At 33.7% G+C, this 19,625-nt stretch overlaps 1 protein-coding gene and 1 pseudogene across 5 annotated transcripts in view; both read right to left on the reverse strand.

Annotated features, from left to right (window-relative positions):
- Positions 1 to 388: 388 nt before the first annotated feature.
- Positions 389 to 19,625, reverse strand: part of LOC105346351 (telomere repeats-binding bouquet formation protein 2) — a 51,298-nt gene continuing 32,061 nt past the window's right edge. For 3 of the 5 annotated variants that reach the window (XM_034470486.2, XM_034470487.2, XM_066087052.1), the window contains 6 exons: positions 18,313 to 18,399; positions 14,420 to 14,501; positions 14,126 to 14,259; positions 9,975 to 10,039; positions 7,850 to 8,036; positions 389 to 1,212 (listed from right to left, as the gene is read on the reverse strand). In XM_034470486.2, the coding sequence (XP_034326377.2) occupies positions 1,118 to 1,212; positions 7,850 to 8,036; positions 9,975 to 10,039; positions 14,126 to 14,259; positions 14,420 to 14,501; positions 18,313 to 18,391 (642 nt within the window). In that variant the 5' untranslated portion in view covers positions 18,392 to 18,399 and the 3' untranslated portion in view covers positions 389 to 1,117. The remainder of the gene's footprint in view (positions 1,213 to 7,849; positions 8,037 to 9,974; positions 10,040 to 14,125; positions 14,260 to 14,419; positions 14,502 to 18,312; positions 18,400 to 19,625) is intronic. The other 2 variants (XM_034470488.2, XM_034470489.2) reach the window with 2 other exon arrangements.
- Positions 3,094 to 7,843, reverse strand: LOC136276097 (uncharacterized; annotated as a pseudogene).

The raw sequence follows: 19,625 nt of genomic DNA on the forward strand, positions 1-19,625 counted from the left end.
ATGCACAAGGGCACAATAACCACATAACACAACGTTGCATCATCATTTAATCTTTGAAAAAAAATTGGGTCATATATAAGGGATTGTCTCAAAAACTTCATGATATAAATCAAGTTGTATGAGATAAATAGAACATCTATAATTGTGTGATTTTATATTTGCTTTATCCAACTCGTTGAAATGGTTAAATTAGCTCGGCAAGCCTCGCGAAAATATACACCATTTCAACTCGTTGGATAAAGCAAATATAAAATTGCACAATATAGATATCTTCTATATATTTTGGCAAGATAAATACATTGCTTGAAGTATCAGTAAATTTTGTTTAATAGGAACCTAAAATATTAAATCTAAAATGGGTCATTCATGACAACAACAACAATTGAATTCTTTCTTTTTTTTTAATTTTATTATTTATTTCCATATAAGGATTATGTAAAAAATATACTGCAATTCATAATAGGTTCATACGGTATATCTGATAATTTAAATCTCAAAATATTGAATACGCAGAAAAATCTTGTAATTATGTTCTGTGAGAAATTTTAAAATCACAAAAAATGACTGATGCAAATTAAAAATGCTACATTTTTTTCGCATTTTAGCAAATCTTGTGACACACAAAAAAGAAATGGATATGATATGGTAATTATACAAATGAAATCACATGTATTATATAGTGCTGTCTATTTATTCACAGTTTTGAGAAACAGCATGCAACATAAAAAATGAAAATGTCTGAAATGTGTTGTTACAATAAAAAAAGTTATGAATTAATTGGTTTACATTTTTTAAAACATTTGTTTCACAAAAATATGTATACACTGTATTATGCTTGTGTGCATGACAAATCAAATAATGATATCAATCTTTTAAAAAGACATTACCAGTAATGCACAGACTTGGTTACAAGAAAAATTTTAAAATTCATCCGTATAAAGGTATTCTTTGTCAGTTAATATTGTTTGTAGTGCTTTTAAATGAATATTCTGTGATCATGGACATTTGTAGCTGCCTCCATAGATAATGTTATAGTTTGAAACAATGAAAAACAGTTTATAATCCCATCTCTGGGTCCACAATGTAGTCTTCTTAATCCATCAGACGAAATGTTAACTCACTTTTTAAAAACTTCACAGCCATTCTTTCCTGGAATAAATTCCTCTAACACACCAGTTATTTTGGGAATATCATCAATATGGCACATATCTTCTGCAATTAAAAATGAAGATTGTGCACAATTTCACGATTGGTAGCTTTGGTGTACTTAAATGTGTCCTTTCAATGTACATTTTAAAACAATACTAGTACTTTTTTTGTATTTTAATAAGATCAACAGAAGCCTTTATGCATCTGAATTTAAAAGCCATGAATTGCATTAAGCATATATTAGAATGCTCTCTCAAATTTTTGAATTAATGTTGTTTAAGAAATAAATAACTATGTTAAATATTCACCATGATATTAAGGAAGCTTTTCAAAAGATTTTATCACATGCCAACCAAGTCCTTATCCCAGTGAAATTTTTAGGTCACCTGAATAAACTCAGGTGACCTATTGCTATCCGTTTTCGTCCGTCGTCGTGCGTTAACAATTTTACATTTTTAACTTCTTAAAAACTACAAGTCCAATTGTTACCATATTTAATGTGAGGCATCTTAATGATAAGAGGAATCTACGGTAAATTGTGAAATTCATGGCTCTACCATGGTACCCCTGGGCACCACAGGTGGGGCCAAATATGCAAAAAAAGCCAAATTTTCAAAAATCTTCTTCTCTACTCCCACACATGTGAGGAAAAAACTGGTTGCATGGTTATGATGCAGAGCTGCCAACATTTAAAAATAAAAAATAGTAAGGCGGGGGTCCGGGTGTAAATTTTTTGTAAATGGACATGCAATTGGTGCAATTTGAAGCATATTTCTAGTCTCAATTTAATTTATAAATGACCCCACTGTATATAGAGAATAATACATACCCTTTTCCATATCACAGCTTGTATCAGCCCGAGACTCCAATATCAGCCCGAGGGCTGAAGGTCCGAGGGTTGATATTGGTCGAGGGCTGATACAGGCTGTGATATGGAAAAGGGTATCTATAATTATTATATTTATTACATACTTAGTAATAAATTTAAAAAGAAAACCCATCAACTTGAACAAATTGATTATTCATATCATTTGAAAAAAGTCTGGACATGTACATGTATTTAATAAAAATATGAGTTCTTCTTGTTTTAACAAACATGAAGCTACAGAACGGAATTTCATCAGGTTTTAAAAGTTTTAAAACATTTGCTAGCATTTGAAGTTTTCAACTGCACTTAAAAATGTCGACTGTAACTGAAAATGTTTTATTTTTCGTCTGTAAACATGCAAAAATGCCGAAGCGAAAAAAGGCAGAGGAGTTCCGCAAGGGGTGGGATACGGATCCGTATCAGCCCTGGAGGGCTGATAACCTGTATCAGCCCCGGAGGCCGATACGGATTTTGTGATGTCATCTGTATCACATGTGCAAAAAACCTGTATTTATTACTAAGTATGTAATAAAATCAAATAAAACAGATAAAACAAATATATTGAACATTTTTTTAATAATAATAGCACAAACACCACATGGTCAGAACTTTATAATATTAAGCATGTTTAGTTTCTAATTATTTCATGTCAATAGCTCAATATTTTGTTTAAAAAAATTAAACAGCATTAAACCTATTGTGATAAAGACACATAGGTGGCACTCTTTGCCCTTTTAATGAATTCCTCAGTGAATTGCTGTTGATAACACAGTTTTCCTTTGGAGGACATGTTCATTTTGTTAACAAGGATTGATTCTAGTGTTGAAGTTTTCATGGATCCTCTGAAATCGGTGTGGTTCTTCCGAACTAACGAAAATACTCGCTCACATCCCGCATTACTGTGAGGAATACATAGTATAGACTTCATTAATTCTGAAAGTACTTTGAATTTCAATTCTCCTAACTCATTTTTTATCAGCCCAATAGCACACCAGCACTCAGTGATGGGTAAACTCAAGTCTACTTCTGACAATTTATCAGACTGGTAGGAATTGAATTCTGTTTGAAGATTATTCATCAGTTCTGCTGTTGTAGTCCCCTCTTTCTTTTTAAATGAATAGCAACTGCCCTGCTGGCATATTCCATTATGCGCGCTAGTTCCAATTTATCTGCAAAATACACCACAGAATCAAAGGACTGATCACTCCTTTTCTCAATATCAGCTACTTCTGCATGTTTTAGGGTAACATCTGACAAGGGCAATTTTTGTTTCATGTAATCCAAAGCTGTCACATAGTATTCCCGAACATGTCCATAAAATTCATCTTTTCCAATTTGTTAAAGTTTTTCTAGGAATGGTTTCACCTCATACCCTACTACTAGGCTTTCATTGGGAAATTGGTCATCCTTATGTTTGTAATCCATCCGCAAAATATTTTCTTCTTTAGCAATACAGCCAGGTTTAATAAGTCTTTGTAAAATTTCTTTGTAAAGAGACAATAGAATCCGCTGCAGTTTGTATATTAAAGGCTCCTCAGTCTGAAGCATAGTATTAAATTTGTCAAACACCTGGACACATTTCTGCAAAAACACAGCATACACCGCACAACGTCTAGATGACAAAAGTCTGTATAGCCTTTGTTCCAGGATATAAGTTCTGTTTTCTTCTTGTAATCCAGTTCCTTTACCAACATCAGACTTTGGAATTGATTTATTCGTTATCTTTACAGATGTTGAGCTTGTTTGACTTGCAAAACAAAGAACAGTCTGTTGTTTCTGCACTGAAGATTTTTCTCTACCGTTTGAACATTTTTGTTTGGTACAAGTCTTGCTTTTACTACCATCATTTTGTCCACAAACTTCATTCGATTCACTGACCTGTTTCATATCTTTTTTTTGTTTTGTATCACTTTTATGTTTGTCATCGTCTTTCATTTTGGATTCAAAATATTTTCGCAATGGGACCCATTTTTAAATAAGTCTACTGAGGCACACACCCATAGATAACCATCTTGTGCAGACATGTTTCAGTATTCTTTGTGTTTCTGTATCTGACTATCATTCAAGATCTGAAATTCTGCAAGTTCTTGTTTTCTATTAGCTGATTTTTCTAGGTAATAAAATAAATCAACTAAAATTTCATTGAATTGATAAGGCAAAGTTTTTGCTGCTTTTTCAGCAGCCAGATGAATAAGATGACATTGGCACCCACGAATAATCATTTTGTTGTTTTTTTTAAGCAAACATCCTGCTACTCCTTTTTTCTTTCCAATCATTACATTGGCATTGTCCACTCTAAGTGAAACACAGTTTTTTATGTCAAGTCCATTTAATTTAAGTTCACTACACATTAAATTCGCAATGTTTTCACCTGTTGATTTTCCTTCTAAGTTTGGAACAGATAAAAGACAATTAACATTTTTTGAAAGTTTTTCATCCAAATATGTTAGCACAATTGGATAAAGTTTCATGTCAACATCGTTACTCCCGTCTGTTGATACAGTGTAGGCTTTCCCATTTAAATCTAATACCATGCATTGTCTAACATTATTTGCCATTTCGTTTATAATTGCTGAAGTTTTAGTGCGGCCACAGCTATATTTTTTTGCCATTTCAGAGTCGGGAAACATTCTAGGAAAAAGTTTTGTTGCGTGGTCTGCAATACTTATTGGAAGATTATGTTCAATTATAAATGACGTAAATAAACATTCCGATTTCGTTGTTCCAGAAGAGTCGGATTTTTTAACAAAAAAATTGTCCATTTTCTTAGATAAACAGGCACTTTTACAAGTTTGTTGATGTTTAATTGTTTTTATATGCTTCTTTACATCGTTTTCTCCCCCGTGTGAAATGTTAAAGTCAACGCCACAAACCACACACTTGGCATAAAAAATACCTTTTCCCGATTTCAAAATACAGTCGTATTTAACATGGTAGTCCTCTTTATACTTTTGGTTCCATTGTGTCTTCTTTTTAGGGGGAGTATTGTTATTTTCATCCGCGCTGGCTTTCCTTTTCAACGTGGACGTTTCGGCGGGTTCCATTTTGTTTACGATAAAACTTTCACATGAATGTGATTGAAAATATCGGCCTTCTATAAGCGAGACGAGATACAAGTAAGAGCTGTAGAGAGTATGACAATATTTAATATGTAAACGGTGTGACCGTTGGACCGAGCGCAAATTTAACACAGTGCAGTTTGATTTTTGTAGAACAAAGTTTATTTGAAACGGACACAGTAGGATCCGCCTGGTTGCCTACTCAAATCATTAGCAAAAGTTTAACTAAACGTCGCATGCTCAGTCTACTATTACTTATTAGGTTAGTTACTGACTCACTACGGAAATATATTGGGTTGATCAATCTCATAGATGGCGAGGCGAAGCCGAGCCGTCTATGAGATTGATCAACCCAATATATTTCCGTAGTGAGTCAGTAACTAACCTAATAAGTGTTTTGTTTTCCCGAGGACTATCAAGCGACATATTTATTCACAAATAGCGATTATCTACGCAAAGCCATGTACAAGATGCCTAACATATCGTCCAATTTAACTCATTTAAACTCTGCAAAATTTTCAATCTCACCTTTCAAATACTCTTTAAAAATCTTTGCTTTAGCCATGTTTACTTAAAATGTTTTGTTGCTATTCAATTTTAAATGTTTTCTCCCTTTCCTCTGCAGAGATTTGAACAAATTTCGACGCTGCCATTTTGTTCTGCTCCAGACAAAACAATGTGACGTCAATATTCTAAGGGCAACTACTCTAATTTTAAAGAATTTCAAAGGGCAACTACTCCAAATACTTTTAGAACTTACGGCATGCGGTTTATGTATTAAATACTAAGAAATGTCAAAATGAGTAAGCGAAGCGTCGACCAATGACGGCCATATTGCCTAATATTATTTCTCACAGAACAAATATAGAGATATATGAGGCAATCACGTGCTATGTTTAAACCAATAAAAATGTGACATTTCAGTCCAAGGGAAAACAAATTATGATGTCATGCTTCATACGTGAAACGTACACGTTTTGTCTTCGGAAATGGCCGAAGAGAGTTACGTTATTCCGAACTTTTTTTTATTTCTTCTTTCATTGTTTATCAATTTAATTCACATAAATGCCGTGGTAATAAAATAGAATACTTTACTCAGTATCTAAAAGATCAGTTCCTTGATGTTAATGTTTTTATAATTTTCCATCTGATAATTTAATAAGATATACATAGAATTAGTCATGTTTCTTGATTGAAGCACTATTTAAACTTATCTGGTGTCCTCTTTTATTTCTTTTAATTCAAATTACCTTTTATTGAAACACTAGAAAATTTTAATGGAGTTTAGGGGCAATAAACATTGATAAGTACCAGTCAATCAATGATCGAACTAACTTTTTAAAAACAAAATGGCTGCCAATATGGCGGCGCCCAGGACTGGAAGAATTTTTTTTTGGCCTAAGTACCCCTGATTCAAATTTCATTATTCACTGATTTTCATATATATACGTGTTACCATTAATCCTCGCTTTGCGAGGCGGGCTGTGCCCGCCTCTCGCTGCGCTCGGTATTATAATAGTAAAACTGTAGACGGACGGACATAAAAATTCCGGTATTTCAGATCTTGATAAAAAAAAAACGAAATCGGAAGAATAAAAAGAAAAATCGTAAGGCGGATTTTATACGCTAATTTCGTAAGCCTTACGCCAAAATAGTAAGGGTTGGCAGCTCTAATGATGTCCATGAAGCCCTCTACCAAAATTGTGAAATTCATGGCCATTGGGTCAGGGATTCAGGCTCTTGGGTGGGGCCAATATGGCCATACAGTTAAAATGTATTAAATCTTAGAAAATCTTCTCTTCTCCCATATACATTTGTTAAAAACTAAATGCATGATTATAATGTCCATGATGCCCTCTACCAAAATTGTGAAATTCGTGACCCCTGTGTTAGGGGTTCGGGCTCTAGGGTGGGGCCAATATTGCCATATAGTAAAAATGTATTAAATCTTAAATCTTCATCTTTACTCCCACACATGTGGGCAAAAAACTGAATACATTGTACATGGTTATGATGTCCACTCTTCCAAAATTGTGAAATTCATGGCCCCTGGGTCAGGAGTTCAGGACATGGGCAGGGGCAATATAGTGTTAATGCATATTTTAAAAATCTTCTTCTCTATTCTTTCACATCTGTATGAAAAACTGACTTCATTATTCATAATTCCAATTGGCCTCTTGTTAATATTGTTGTTAATTACTTATATTTACCCTTTAGAAAGTCAAATTGCTCATAATTAGGCCTATCAAAAAATTTGTGTGTTTAGGGTAACACTGATGAAAAAATTAGGTAGGTAGGGATTTTTTTTTATTTTTTCATATTTTTTTCTGCATGAATCCTAAGAATGTTTGTTTGTGTCATATTTAAAAACAGATTTTTTAATAAAAATAATATAAAATTCACAATCGGATAAAAACAGACATCTAAAAATGGTAGGATCGGGGCATTTTTGTAGGTTAAGTCGGGTTACCCTAAACATACAACTTTTTTTTTAGGCCTTAAGAATATAACCATGTTTTTATGTTTATAATAATGCAACATTAACAGTCAAACCATGAGCTTTTGCGATGATCATTGTGACATAAAAATATGACCTCTTGACCTGCTAAGAAGTTCACACAGAAATGAAAGTTTTTCTCATCTATAGGTTCATATGAGGAAATCAAAAATATGACCTCTTGTTCACACAGAAATATAAGTTTTCTTCTTTTATAGGTTTATATGAGGAAATAAACTAATAAAAGTAAATATTAAATAACATAAATCTGTGTACCTGGCACTTCCCTTGGCACGACAGCTGACTGCTGTCTCTCTGTGGTCATGGTGACAGAACTGTCATTTTCACTGTCTGTGTAACTTGGTCCCTGTCTTCTTCTGGTTTTGGCTCCTTCAGATTCATTGCCCGTATTTTCATCCAGACACAACTTTGCTCTTCTGCAAGTCTGTCTGCCTGTTCTGACCTGGAAAACAATGTACATGTATATACCCCAGTACCTGTGAATTTCAAAATTGAATGGTGATGGAAAAAACCCTGTACCGGTATATTGTTGCAGGTGTATTATGTACAAAAATGCAATGAAATCTTAATCTAACCATGACTATTTTCTTCATATGAATTAAAATTTTGTGTTACATAACATCTTCAAACTTAATTTTTCAGATTATGCAATTTAATCCCAGGTATTCTTTTTCAAATGTAAGGACATTTGTTTCTTGCCCATATCAGTAATACCAATCAAACAGCAGAACTCTCTTGTCAAATTAAAGCAGATTAAACTAGACAACATTGAGTGACCATCTCTAAGGGCCCCGCTTAAATAATGGACAATAATATGATGCATTTCAAAGAATTTTGCTTTGACCTTGACGTATTACTTGAAAATTTTCCAGCTGGCATTGAACTTTTAGATCAATCTTATTACCCCTTACATACAGGCATTTTTGTTTAACCTGAGCAAGATTAAGCAAATGGAAAATTATCTATGGTCAAAAACTGATTATAACAGATCTGCTATGACTTTCACATCGACTAGGTTCAAAGTCAAAGCTCTGTTTAAGTGAAGAATGAGCCAAATAGGGTGAAGTGAAGAGTACATATGCTCTTAAAAAAGGATTTCTGTGTGATCTGATATGAATTTGACACTTGACCTACAAACATCATTCAAAGTTGCTGCATACTCTGATCAAGGCACCCTGTGGGTAAAGTATGAGCCAGATTGGACCAAAGGGAGGGAAGACATGCTCTGCACAAGGATTTTTCATACAATTCTGCTATGACCTTCACATTTGACCTTGAAACTTGGTTCAAGGTCACTGCACACCCTTTACTCAAAAGCCCTGTTTTTGTGAAGTATGAGCCAAATAGGGCTTAGTGGAGAGTACATATGCCCTTAAAAAAGAAATTTTTCATGGTCTGATATGACCTTTACCCTTGACCTACAAACTCCATTTAAGGTCACTGCACGCCCTTTGACCATAGGTACTCTGTGAGTGAAGTATGAGCCAGATTGGACTAAGGGGAAAGAAGATATGCCCCAGACAAGAATTTTTCATACAATTCTGCTACGACCTTAACCTTAGACCTATAAACATGATTCAAGGTCACTGCACATTATTTACCCAAAGGTGCTCTGTAAGTGAAGTATGAACCAGATTGGGCCAAGGGGAGAGAAAAAATGCTCTGGACAAGAGATCTCGGATGGACAGATAAAAGGATGGATGGACGGACAGACTGATCACTATTGGATGCCCGCAGAGTGGGGCCCTAAAAAGCTCACATACCCCACACCACCTCATTAGTTGACGATGCTACACAAAATAAATGTCAGAGTATGCATAAATACACAAAATAATTTGATTATAAAATGACCAAAACTCCTAAAATCAGCACATCAAAATTGCATGCAAGTTTGGATATCTATACTTTTGTCTTTAACAACAACAAAAGTGTAAAAATCCACGGAAAAATAATGGGGTCTGAATTTCATGGTAATATGCACATCTACATATTGTGTACATACAAAGTTTAACGAAATTCCATACAGCGGTTTAAGAAAAGTTGCGCTTACAAACTGTCTACATTCAATATATGGCCAAAGTTCTAAGCCAAAATTCCCACAAAAATAATGGAATCCAAATTGGACTCTGATAATATGCATATGTACACATTGTGTCCCAAGTATCTACAAAGTTTCACAAATTCCATGCAGCTGTTTCAGAGGAGTTGTGCTTACAAAAAAACTCCAGACTGATGGCTAAAAAACATTATACTCCTCACAACCTATTGCATGGGGTATAATTAAATAAGTGTATTATAACTCAAATCGTACTAAAATGCTATGTTTAAAAGATTACTAGAAATCAGTTAGACATGCATCAATAGCCATCATGGTACGTACTTGCTGTTGTTCATTCTTCAGGTCCGAGTTTCTGTCCCATTTGTAAACTTGTTTGTCTTTAGTTGCTGTGATAAATAAAACATACCAATTTCAAAACTACTGTACATGCTCCATGTTAATTTTTCCCAATATCAATGGCACTGAAAATTAATTTTCCTCTTTTTAAATTCACTTAATGAAATTAAATAGCCCTTGACAAAATTCTGGTATGTTGCTTGAATTTAGGCCATTTTTTTTTTATTGATCGAGATGGCCGTAAGGGGATGAATTCAAAATACAATGTTGGTAGGAAAGCATTGCATATGGCTGTACAATAACAACTAGAGTTTTTTAACTAGACACAACTTTACAGAAGGCACACCCCTATGGAACCCAGTGTTTGCCTTTGCTGCATGTTTGCTCAGACTTAGCTTCTGTTTTGATAAGGTTGATCGACTCACACCAAACTCATGAGGGTTTGTTCCCGTTTTGCACACATTTGAAAATTTGGTATACCGTAAAAAAAAATGTGTGTGAAACGGGAATTTGACCAGGTGAGATAATTGCTTCATTGCTATAGTTTGTTTCATAAAACAGGGTAATTGACAAAAAACAAAAAAAACATTATTTGTACAAGCACACATACAAAAAACAAGAGATGTTTGTGAAACACTTATGCCCCCCTCCCTTGGAAACATCCACAAAGAAAATTTACGTAAACTTCAAATAACTGGAATTTTTCTTAGTCCAAGGGTCATAACTCTGTCGAATATTGCTCTATCATACCCAATATCAAACTTGACCTAGATATTATCAAGATAAACCTGTATACCAAATTTCAGTTCAATGTGTTCATCCTCTGCGAAGAAAATGAGCGGAAACTGCAAAAAACTAGAATTTTTCTATGTCCAAGGGCCATTACTCTGTTGAAAATTGCTCGATCGTACCCAATATCGAACTTGACCTAGATATTATCATGATAAACCTGTATACCAAATTTGATTTCAATACGTTCAACATCTGCGAAGAAAATGAGCGGAAACTGCAAAAAACTAGAATTTTTCTACGTCCAAGGGCCTTAACTCTGTCGAAAATTGCTCGATCATACCCAATATCGAACTTGACCTAGATATTATCATGATAAACCTGTATACCAAATTTGATTTCAATACGTTCATCTTCTGCGAAGAAAATGAACAGAAACTGTTGGTGGACCGACTGACTGACAGACAGACCGACTGACAGACAGCAACAAAGCAATATGCCCTCCCTTCTTCGAAGGGGGGCATGATGACATTAATGTTCTTTGATTTAAAATATTGAATTCTTCTTGAGAATTTTCATTTTTTTTCTTTCAATATGAACATATTGCGTAGTGTTTTCATTAAATAATTGCCTTTCCTAAGTAAATGTTTCTGAAATATGATACCATGTATTGATAACCGTTGAATTTGTGGCGTAAACCACCAAACTTGTGGGCAAGAAAATAACTGCAAGCATAGCATTAGCGATGATGAACCACAAAGTGTGAGTGATAAGATTGTAGAATTCAAACGTCACACTAAATTACCAGAGTACCAAAGAGGAAATCAGAAAGGTTGTAACGAAGGCCTAAGCTAGGAAATCGTGTGGGATAGATGAACTTCTATATAAGGTACTTGAGTCTGATTGTATGATTAAAGTTTTACACAATACGAGGGTTGTCCAAAAAGTTCGTGGACACATGTAATTTTATTCAAAATAATGGCGCTATTAACAGGAATGTATTATAATATTTTCATAGAGGGTATAATAATGTATGTGTATAAAAATCAGAGATATGTACATTTTTGTATTGGAGTTATAATTATATATACATTGCCTATACAGGCTGCACGGCCCAGTGTGACGTTGAATTATAACGACGTTTCTATTACGTCGTAGTCCTGGGTTTACCTGAGAGTAATATGCCGCATTCACCGTTTGGTCAGAGGGTACAATCGCATACTCTATCAAAATATCGCTTTTACCACTTGTGGATAATTTAACTCAAACTATTTAGATGATTGTCCTGTTTCCACCATCGTTTGTTTTGTTTCTATCGGTGATTTACTTCAGTCGAAACAATTTTATGATTGCGCGCTGTTCCGTGCGGTCAGCTGACGTCGCATTTTCATGCGTTTTTAAAGACATGTTGTTGCCGTAATATCTATTAAAACTCCTCTGCTAGTTTGAAAATAGTTTCAAATGACGTATGAAAATGACGTACAGCATACGGTCTACATCACAAAAGAAAATAATGAAGTTTTAAAATGTTTTATAAAAACTGTAAGTACTCATATCTAAAAACTCAATTACAATGTTCGAACAATTTTTACGCTGGGCCGTGCGTACTTTCTGCGACCCTTTGATACTTAAATTTTTAGTTTATTTCTATGAAAAACATTCAAAACCACTTTAGTTTGATTTGAAATCTTATGAAAAAGAGTTAGATATACAATATGTATATATAACCCCCTTTAAAATGACAAAAACGCGATTGTCCACGAACTTTTTGGACAACCCTCGTATGTTAATGCTGTTCTTTGAATCCAGGATAATACCTTCATTATGGTGCTAAGCTATTATATGCCTCAGTGATACTGAAAGATTCGTCATCTGATCCACTTGGACTCGATGAATTTGCTACATTTAAAAATAATACAGAAAATCTTGCTAAATCCGGTGGACTCTCATGAAAAGTTTTTATGACAACAACACTCCCGTTTTTACGTTACGTCGTTTTTTAAATTTTTAACAAGTAATTTTGTCTAGGCTTTTTTTAAAAACGCTTTAAGATAGAGGCTTGAAAGTTTCCAAGATTATACATTTGTCACTTTACCTATGTAATAAGGCTGGAAATAAAAATTTCTTCACTTCCGGTCGAAACCGGAATTGAATCTAATTTTTAGAAAAATGGAATTTTTGGATTGAATTAAAAAAGGGTATTTGTTTTGCAGAACTTATTAGGCTGAATTTAAAACTGAAAACCGTTTTAAAATCAGATGATGCATTGCAAAGATACTGGGGTTTAAAAATTGATTTTTCGGGAAATTTTGATTCTGTGTTCTGTGGTTTAAAAAATAGCGTAAGGTTCAAAATTAAATTATTTTGTACCAAAAATAATTCGATAATTGTTAATTCAGATTGGTTTTTGGTTATGTCGTTCTTGTTATCGTAAAGGTTTTTGTTAATTCATACTCACAATTATTTGGATTTTGTTAAGTGGTACCAAGAATTTTTAGAGATTTTTTTATCTTTTTAATTTAGTTACTTTTTGTTATTGGTTTAAGAACTCTGCTTTTAACAGGAACTTCTAGCTCTACTTTCGACATTAACGGAAGACCCACTCGTTACTTTGCAACGACCTTTGCTCTAGTTATTATTTTTTTCTTACAAAATTTGTGCACGCGATTTCTCGGAAATGGCTTGGCCGATTTACATGAAACTTTCAGATCTAATAGATATTGATATGAACTTATAATACATTTTTTATTTTGATGACATCATTTCCGTTCTTAAGATAATGACGTTTTAGTGATTTTCAGAGGGTCGGCTTGTCCAGGGATCTCCTCATAAACGGTAAAAGATATTGAGTTCAAACTTTCAGGGATTATGGACAAGAGATTATAGATGTGTCATTTGGCATTCATTTTTGTCATGCTCAAAAAGCATTAAAGCTCGCCTGGTCCCGAAAATTGAGACTATATCAGATTAACCGAATTATTCGATTAACCGCTATCAGATTATGTGGAACCCTCTGTATTATTATCATTAATCGTAAAACACAACAAAATCTCTCTATATTCTTCCTATAAATAATATTTTTACATATTATATTAATCGTAAAACACAAAATATTATTTTGTTAAAAAATTGCTGGGTTTTTTTTTGCATATTTATTAGTCATATATAGCACAACGAAATCTTTTTATTTTTCTTGTTTAATGTGCCGATAAAAAACAGGTCAAAATCAAGGTACATGTAAATCACAGATCAAAATCATAATTGCTATCACAACACATTTCACACCTATTGTTCTATACCCAATTATCAAATGTGTGAAAAAAGGGGAACACACCCCCATGATTACCATATTAGATATTAGTTTGGCCAAAAAACAACAACTTTATTTTCCCCCATCTATTAACTACCTTGGTACACCTCTTCTGGAGGAAGTTTGTACTGCATTAGGACAGTCTTTGATCCCTTGGTGACACTGTCAGAGATATACATAGGATGTATTACAGCCAGGTGCTCATCCAGGTAGGCCTCACTGCTGAAGATCCTGACAGAACAAGAAATAAAATGAGGAGAAATGCTATGTCTCTTGTCTTTTTTACGGGTACGAAAAATGTTTTTTACTTGTATATATCCACAATTTTAATTGCGGCTTTTTTTGGAAGCAAAGAGATTTGGCAGTACATTGTATTGATTGCTTTACTCACTGCAATGTATCTAGTGCAGTGAAATCTCGACTGAAAATGAACATGGCTGAATCCAGTGGTGACATCTGTCCACCATTTCTTTCTGCAATGAAAGCAATTATTGATAAAATTCACACACAGCAAATTAAGCCAATACTGTATCAGCTGTTTCCCTTCTCTAGATATTTATACATTCTAAAACAACAGCTCAATGCTTAATGCTCAATTGTTATTAAAAGACATATCATTTTGTTTTCAAATCTTATCTTATTCATCATAAAATATTAATCTTTTATGGGTGGAAACGATTGTCTGACCAAGCCTTTAGTTTGGATATTCTAGTACATCAATTTACAAATCTAATTAATCAAGCTTCAAACTTCCATAGGCAGATTCTTTACACTTATTAATTTTATAATTTACTACCGCTACCTATTCACTAAGCCTTTATTCTAACAAATAAAGAAATGCCAAGTACTCCAAAACTCTTGGCTTGAAGCAATAAAATAAAAAGATTCTATAGTAATACCGGTGTTGTATAGCAGTTTTTCCCCCATAGTAGCTTTTCCCCCCGGAAAACCTCCTATATGGTACCCTTTCCCCCCGGGTAGCTTTTCCCCCATAGTAGGGTTTCTCCCTCATGCTTTTGGTTCAGATTTTATAAATCAAAGTACCGAATAACTGATGGGAGTTGATTTTATTAATGTTTATATATTTTACAATCAATGATATGTTATTTTGCAAGACAAGTACAGGTAGTTTCTAATCTGTATTTGAATTACGCACATTTTAATAATATGAATTTTTGGACTTTTTCAACTCAAGAATGTTGATAAAACCCCATATGAATCATGTTAAGTAATATTTAAAAATAGAATAAATTCAATCAAACTATGTATTAGTAAAAGAAAATATTTCTGGAGAATTTATGGATCCAAGCAGTATTGAACTCTCGTCTCGTTCAACCAAACGCTCGAGTTGAACGAGACTGTATTGAACTCTGGCGTATGAATAAATACAACTACAAAAATATCTAAATTTTTCGTACTTTTTTAAATCTGACTATTTTCAAGGTATTTATAAATATGTTTCCTTGAAAACAATGCTTTAGCATACATTATTTCGAATTTACCAATTATTCTCAAGAACTAATTCTTGTCAGCGGCGATGATTTGTGCTTTGGTCCAAACACTGTTTCACTTTCGGTTTGTCAGAGTAACTGCATAGGAGAGTTGATTAAAATCAACTCCCAAAAATATTCATGGAAATCCAGTAAGGATTTAAATCAATGTTTTTACACTCCCAGGTAGCATATATTTGCATTCATCTGTACAGGTTAAGTTTTGTTTTGCCGATTTATAATTTTTATAGACAATGGCTGAAAATTGAACATGTGTGTTACACATGGAACTTAATTTAGGTAATTAATTGAAAAAAAAAAATACTTGGTTTTACAAGAAAATTTAAGCCCTCAGGGCAGGGGCTCTTGATGTTTCAGGGCCCGATGTTTAAAACTCCATTATAATGATTGAATAGTGTTGAAGTGCAGTTTTAATCAAAATCAAAAATATCCCTTCGGTTCCCTGTGGTAGAATTGTGCTGACTAACTTCCGGTTTCATTTACGCATCCCATTCGATCCTCAGCTGGTCACATGATACCTGAAGGGTATATAAGCTGAGAAATTCAGTAGGATCGGAGAGTCTGTGTTTGACGGCCGAAACATCAACACATCGAAGCCAGGGAAGAAATAAAGGTTGGTTAGATTAACCTGTCTATAGTCTAACGTGACTGTAATAGGCTTTCGAGACTTTAGGTGTATATTGGAATAAATAAATATACAAATTGGCTTGTTGACTGTGGTTAGTACGCTACAGTCCCGGAACGACGCGTGCGCTCCTGTCCCCGAGCAGCGCATACACAATTGTAATTTACAGTCACAGAGAACCGGGGGATAATATCTGTACATATTTCAAATTAAAATCTGTGATTGAGGAAATTGACTATTCAATTCCAATTCTCTATTTGATTTGCTCAGGCAGAGCAGCCGAATCCCATATCGAACTCAGAAACGTTACAGTGTTCTATAAGTAGGGACCCGAATCTCAAATTCTAGAGATGACCACTTAACCATATTTTCACAGTGATAGTGGTATACCACAAGTAGATGACACTGAAAATTTTAGCCAACCCCCCCCCCCCCCCCCCCCATGCAGGGTAGGGGCCTTTGTTGTTTTCGAGTATGATGTCTGAAATCCAATTATAAAGAATATGTATTTTTTAGGGCCCATATCTCAAAAACTATAGATGACCACATGAACATATTTTACTGGTCATTTAAAAGTAGAAACATCATTTAAAAATACACACTCACTCATATATTTCTTCATCAAAATGATTGAAAATTACGTTTAATTCTGCTTTCTTTTTAAATTTACGAACAAAATTTTTTAAAAAGGTACGCAGGTAAGTTCATTATTCCCAAAAAATAAATAACCATACGACTTTTTTTACTTGTTAGTTGTTTAGAAGAACAAGCTTATATTTAAAAAAAAAAAAGTCAGCTCATCACAATCGATGTGTTGGGTTTTTTTTTTTTTTTTTTTTTTTAATTACTCTTGTTTCATTGTTAGAAGAAATAATATGGTACACAAGTAAATCTTTATTGCAAAGATATGAGACAAATAGTATGATAAGATTTTAAGGTAAATGAAACGCATATCTTGTTTTATATGGCATCGTTTTCAAAATTGTATATTTATAAATCACGTTGCAAACTAAAAAGTGGAAAAATTAGCAAATAGTGAGTGATAATATATACATATTAAAGGTTAGTTCAGGCTCCACTTCACATTTTCCAAAGCAACCAGCAAAGATGCCGACATTGTTCTGGTTGTGAAGACATTTCATTTTTTAAAAAAAAATGTTTACATCATGAAATCTCGCATTCCGTAAAAAATGTGCTTAAAAATATGAATATGCGTAACTTTAAAACAAAATTGTAAACACTTACTGGTACATGTACTTTACACATGCTTTTTATACATAATCAATTAAAATACCCCTTCCCCATGATTTAGAACCCCATCAATCAAAGTAAAACTAAAACATTTCATTTTCTTATCATATCATTGCACTCTGTCTCCCGTTTGATATTTAGAAGAAGAAATACCGGTATATAATTGCTTTTAAGATCGTCAATTCTAACGGTATTAATTTAAAATTGATAGCCTTTTGGATGGAGAGAGTAATACATTTCCACTTTTTATTCCCTTCCTCTACAACATTTAGTCAAGGTTGGTCAGTTGGTTTCCTGGGAGAAGCTAATACATAGATGGTAATACAGTGGAAAATTAAAGTTCCAAACTGGCATATTTTCACACAAATGTGTTCTCAGGTGTTCATAACGTCGAAGTCAAAACTGTAGATAAGCATCGATTAGATTAAAAAGATCCGAGGTATTCCGAAATCCGTGTAAAAGGTGTTCCAAAAAACAGGTGAAATAAACGATGATGACACATGAATGTTATGAAGGCGCGTGCCCTAGTTCATATTTGGGATTGAAAAACCATGTATTTTATTCTATATATTAATAAATGCCATAATTATCCTTTTTACAGAAATTAATATCATATCAGTTATTGCAAATTATTGTCACGAATGGTCCACCGTAAACATGACCGGAATGTAAAAAAGGGGTAAAATCAACTATATACTAGGTTTTCCGTGGGGGTAATCAGGTGATAAAAATGGGGAGAACTTGCTATTATAATCAGCTTTCCGTGGGGGAAAAACTGCTTTATAGCCATTTTTCCGGGGGGGAAATCTGCTACATAGCCATTTTTCCGGGGGGAAAGATGGCTAGGGGGAAAAGGCACTATATAACACCGGTAATAAATTCTGATTATCGACTTACTCCACAAATTCTTGACTTTCTGTGACACACTGGAAGAAAACCAAGCTGTGTCTCCATTAAATATCTTACCATTGTTCATCTCGGTTTCTACAAAAAGTCATAGCATTAATTATGATATACTTAATGAATAAAAACTCTTGTACAATTCAAACTACATCTTTAAATAATATGGCTAAAAGAATTGTATTTAGTTTTTCAGGCATCTGGCATAATTAGGTCAATTTAATGCTGGCATGAATATATATTTCATTGCAATTATTCTAAGGGAAATAACTCCATTTTTTAACTATTAATCCCCCCTCCCCCTATATCAAATTTGAATTAAAAAAATGTCTTGCCTGCCACATAACATTTTAAATTTTTTGGCTTCAAAAATTTTGTTTTAGATAAATGTACAATCAATATATTGCACCAGAGATATAAATAACATTATATGTTAATTATGTCTCTGATTGCACATATGGGTTCATGCATTTTTGCTAGCCAATGCCTGAATGGTTTACGATCCGCTCCTCTTCTCCAAGGAGAGGAAAGCAGAGGAGAGGATTGTAATCCATGGGTTTTTTGATGAAATATATAGGGGGGCCTACTGTTTTTTAACTTTGTAGATTTTGTTTGGCTGTAAATTCAATCTTCAATACTATAACGATAGTGTTATAAATTGTTTGGTTTTATTTGACAAGGATAATATATATAAAACAGAGTATTATTTAAATTTGGAATTATTTTAATTCTTGGAATTTAGAGAAACAGTGAAAAGTAGCCTTAGTCACTACTAATTCATCAACTAACCCTGATTTTCACAGTCAATGTTAAACAGGGCATTACTAATTGCCCTTAGTTTACTGATGTGAAAACAGAAATTTCTTAGTATCATCTATATTACAAATGTATTCAATAAAAAAAATTAAATGTCTGTAGATATTGATTTTTGTTTAAAACAATCAGTCATGTATTTCTTACACAGTGAATTTATTCATTACAAAATATATTATGTAAATGTTGATTTGTAGGTGGTGTGATCTAAGTTCTTTTTTTATGTGCTTGAGTAAAAATTCTTCAGGATTCACAAAGGGAGTTAGCAAATCCTGGATTTGCTAACCCCTATTGGGCGCATGCCCCAGGTTTTCTCTGGGGTTAGAAAATCCAGGATTTGCTAACCCCTATTGGGCGCATGCGAGATGTCTTTGGTTAGTAAATCCAGGATTTACTAACCCCCCCCCCCCCCCTTTACACAAGTTGAATTTAGTTCCAGGCTGTCCTTTCAATCATTCAGTTTAAGAGATATTCTTCGGTTTCTTTAACATATCCTG

This window comes from Magallana gigas, chromosome 6 (assembly GCF_963853765.1).
Source record: "Magallana gigas chromosome 6, xbMagGiga1.1, whole genome shotgun sequence".
NCBI lineage: Eukaryota > Metazoa > Mollusca > Bivalvia > Ostreida > Ostreidae > Magallana > Magallana gigas.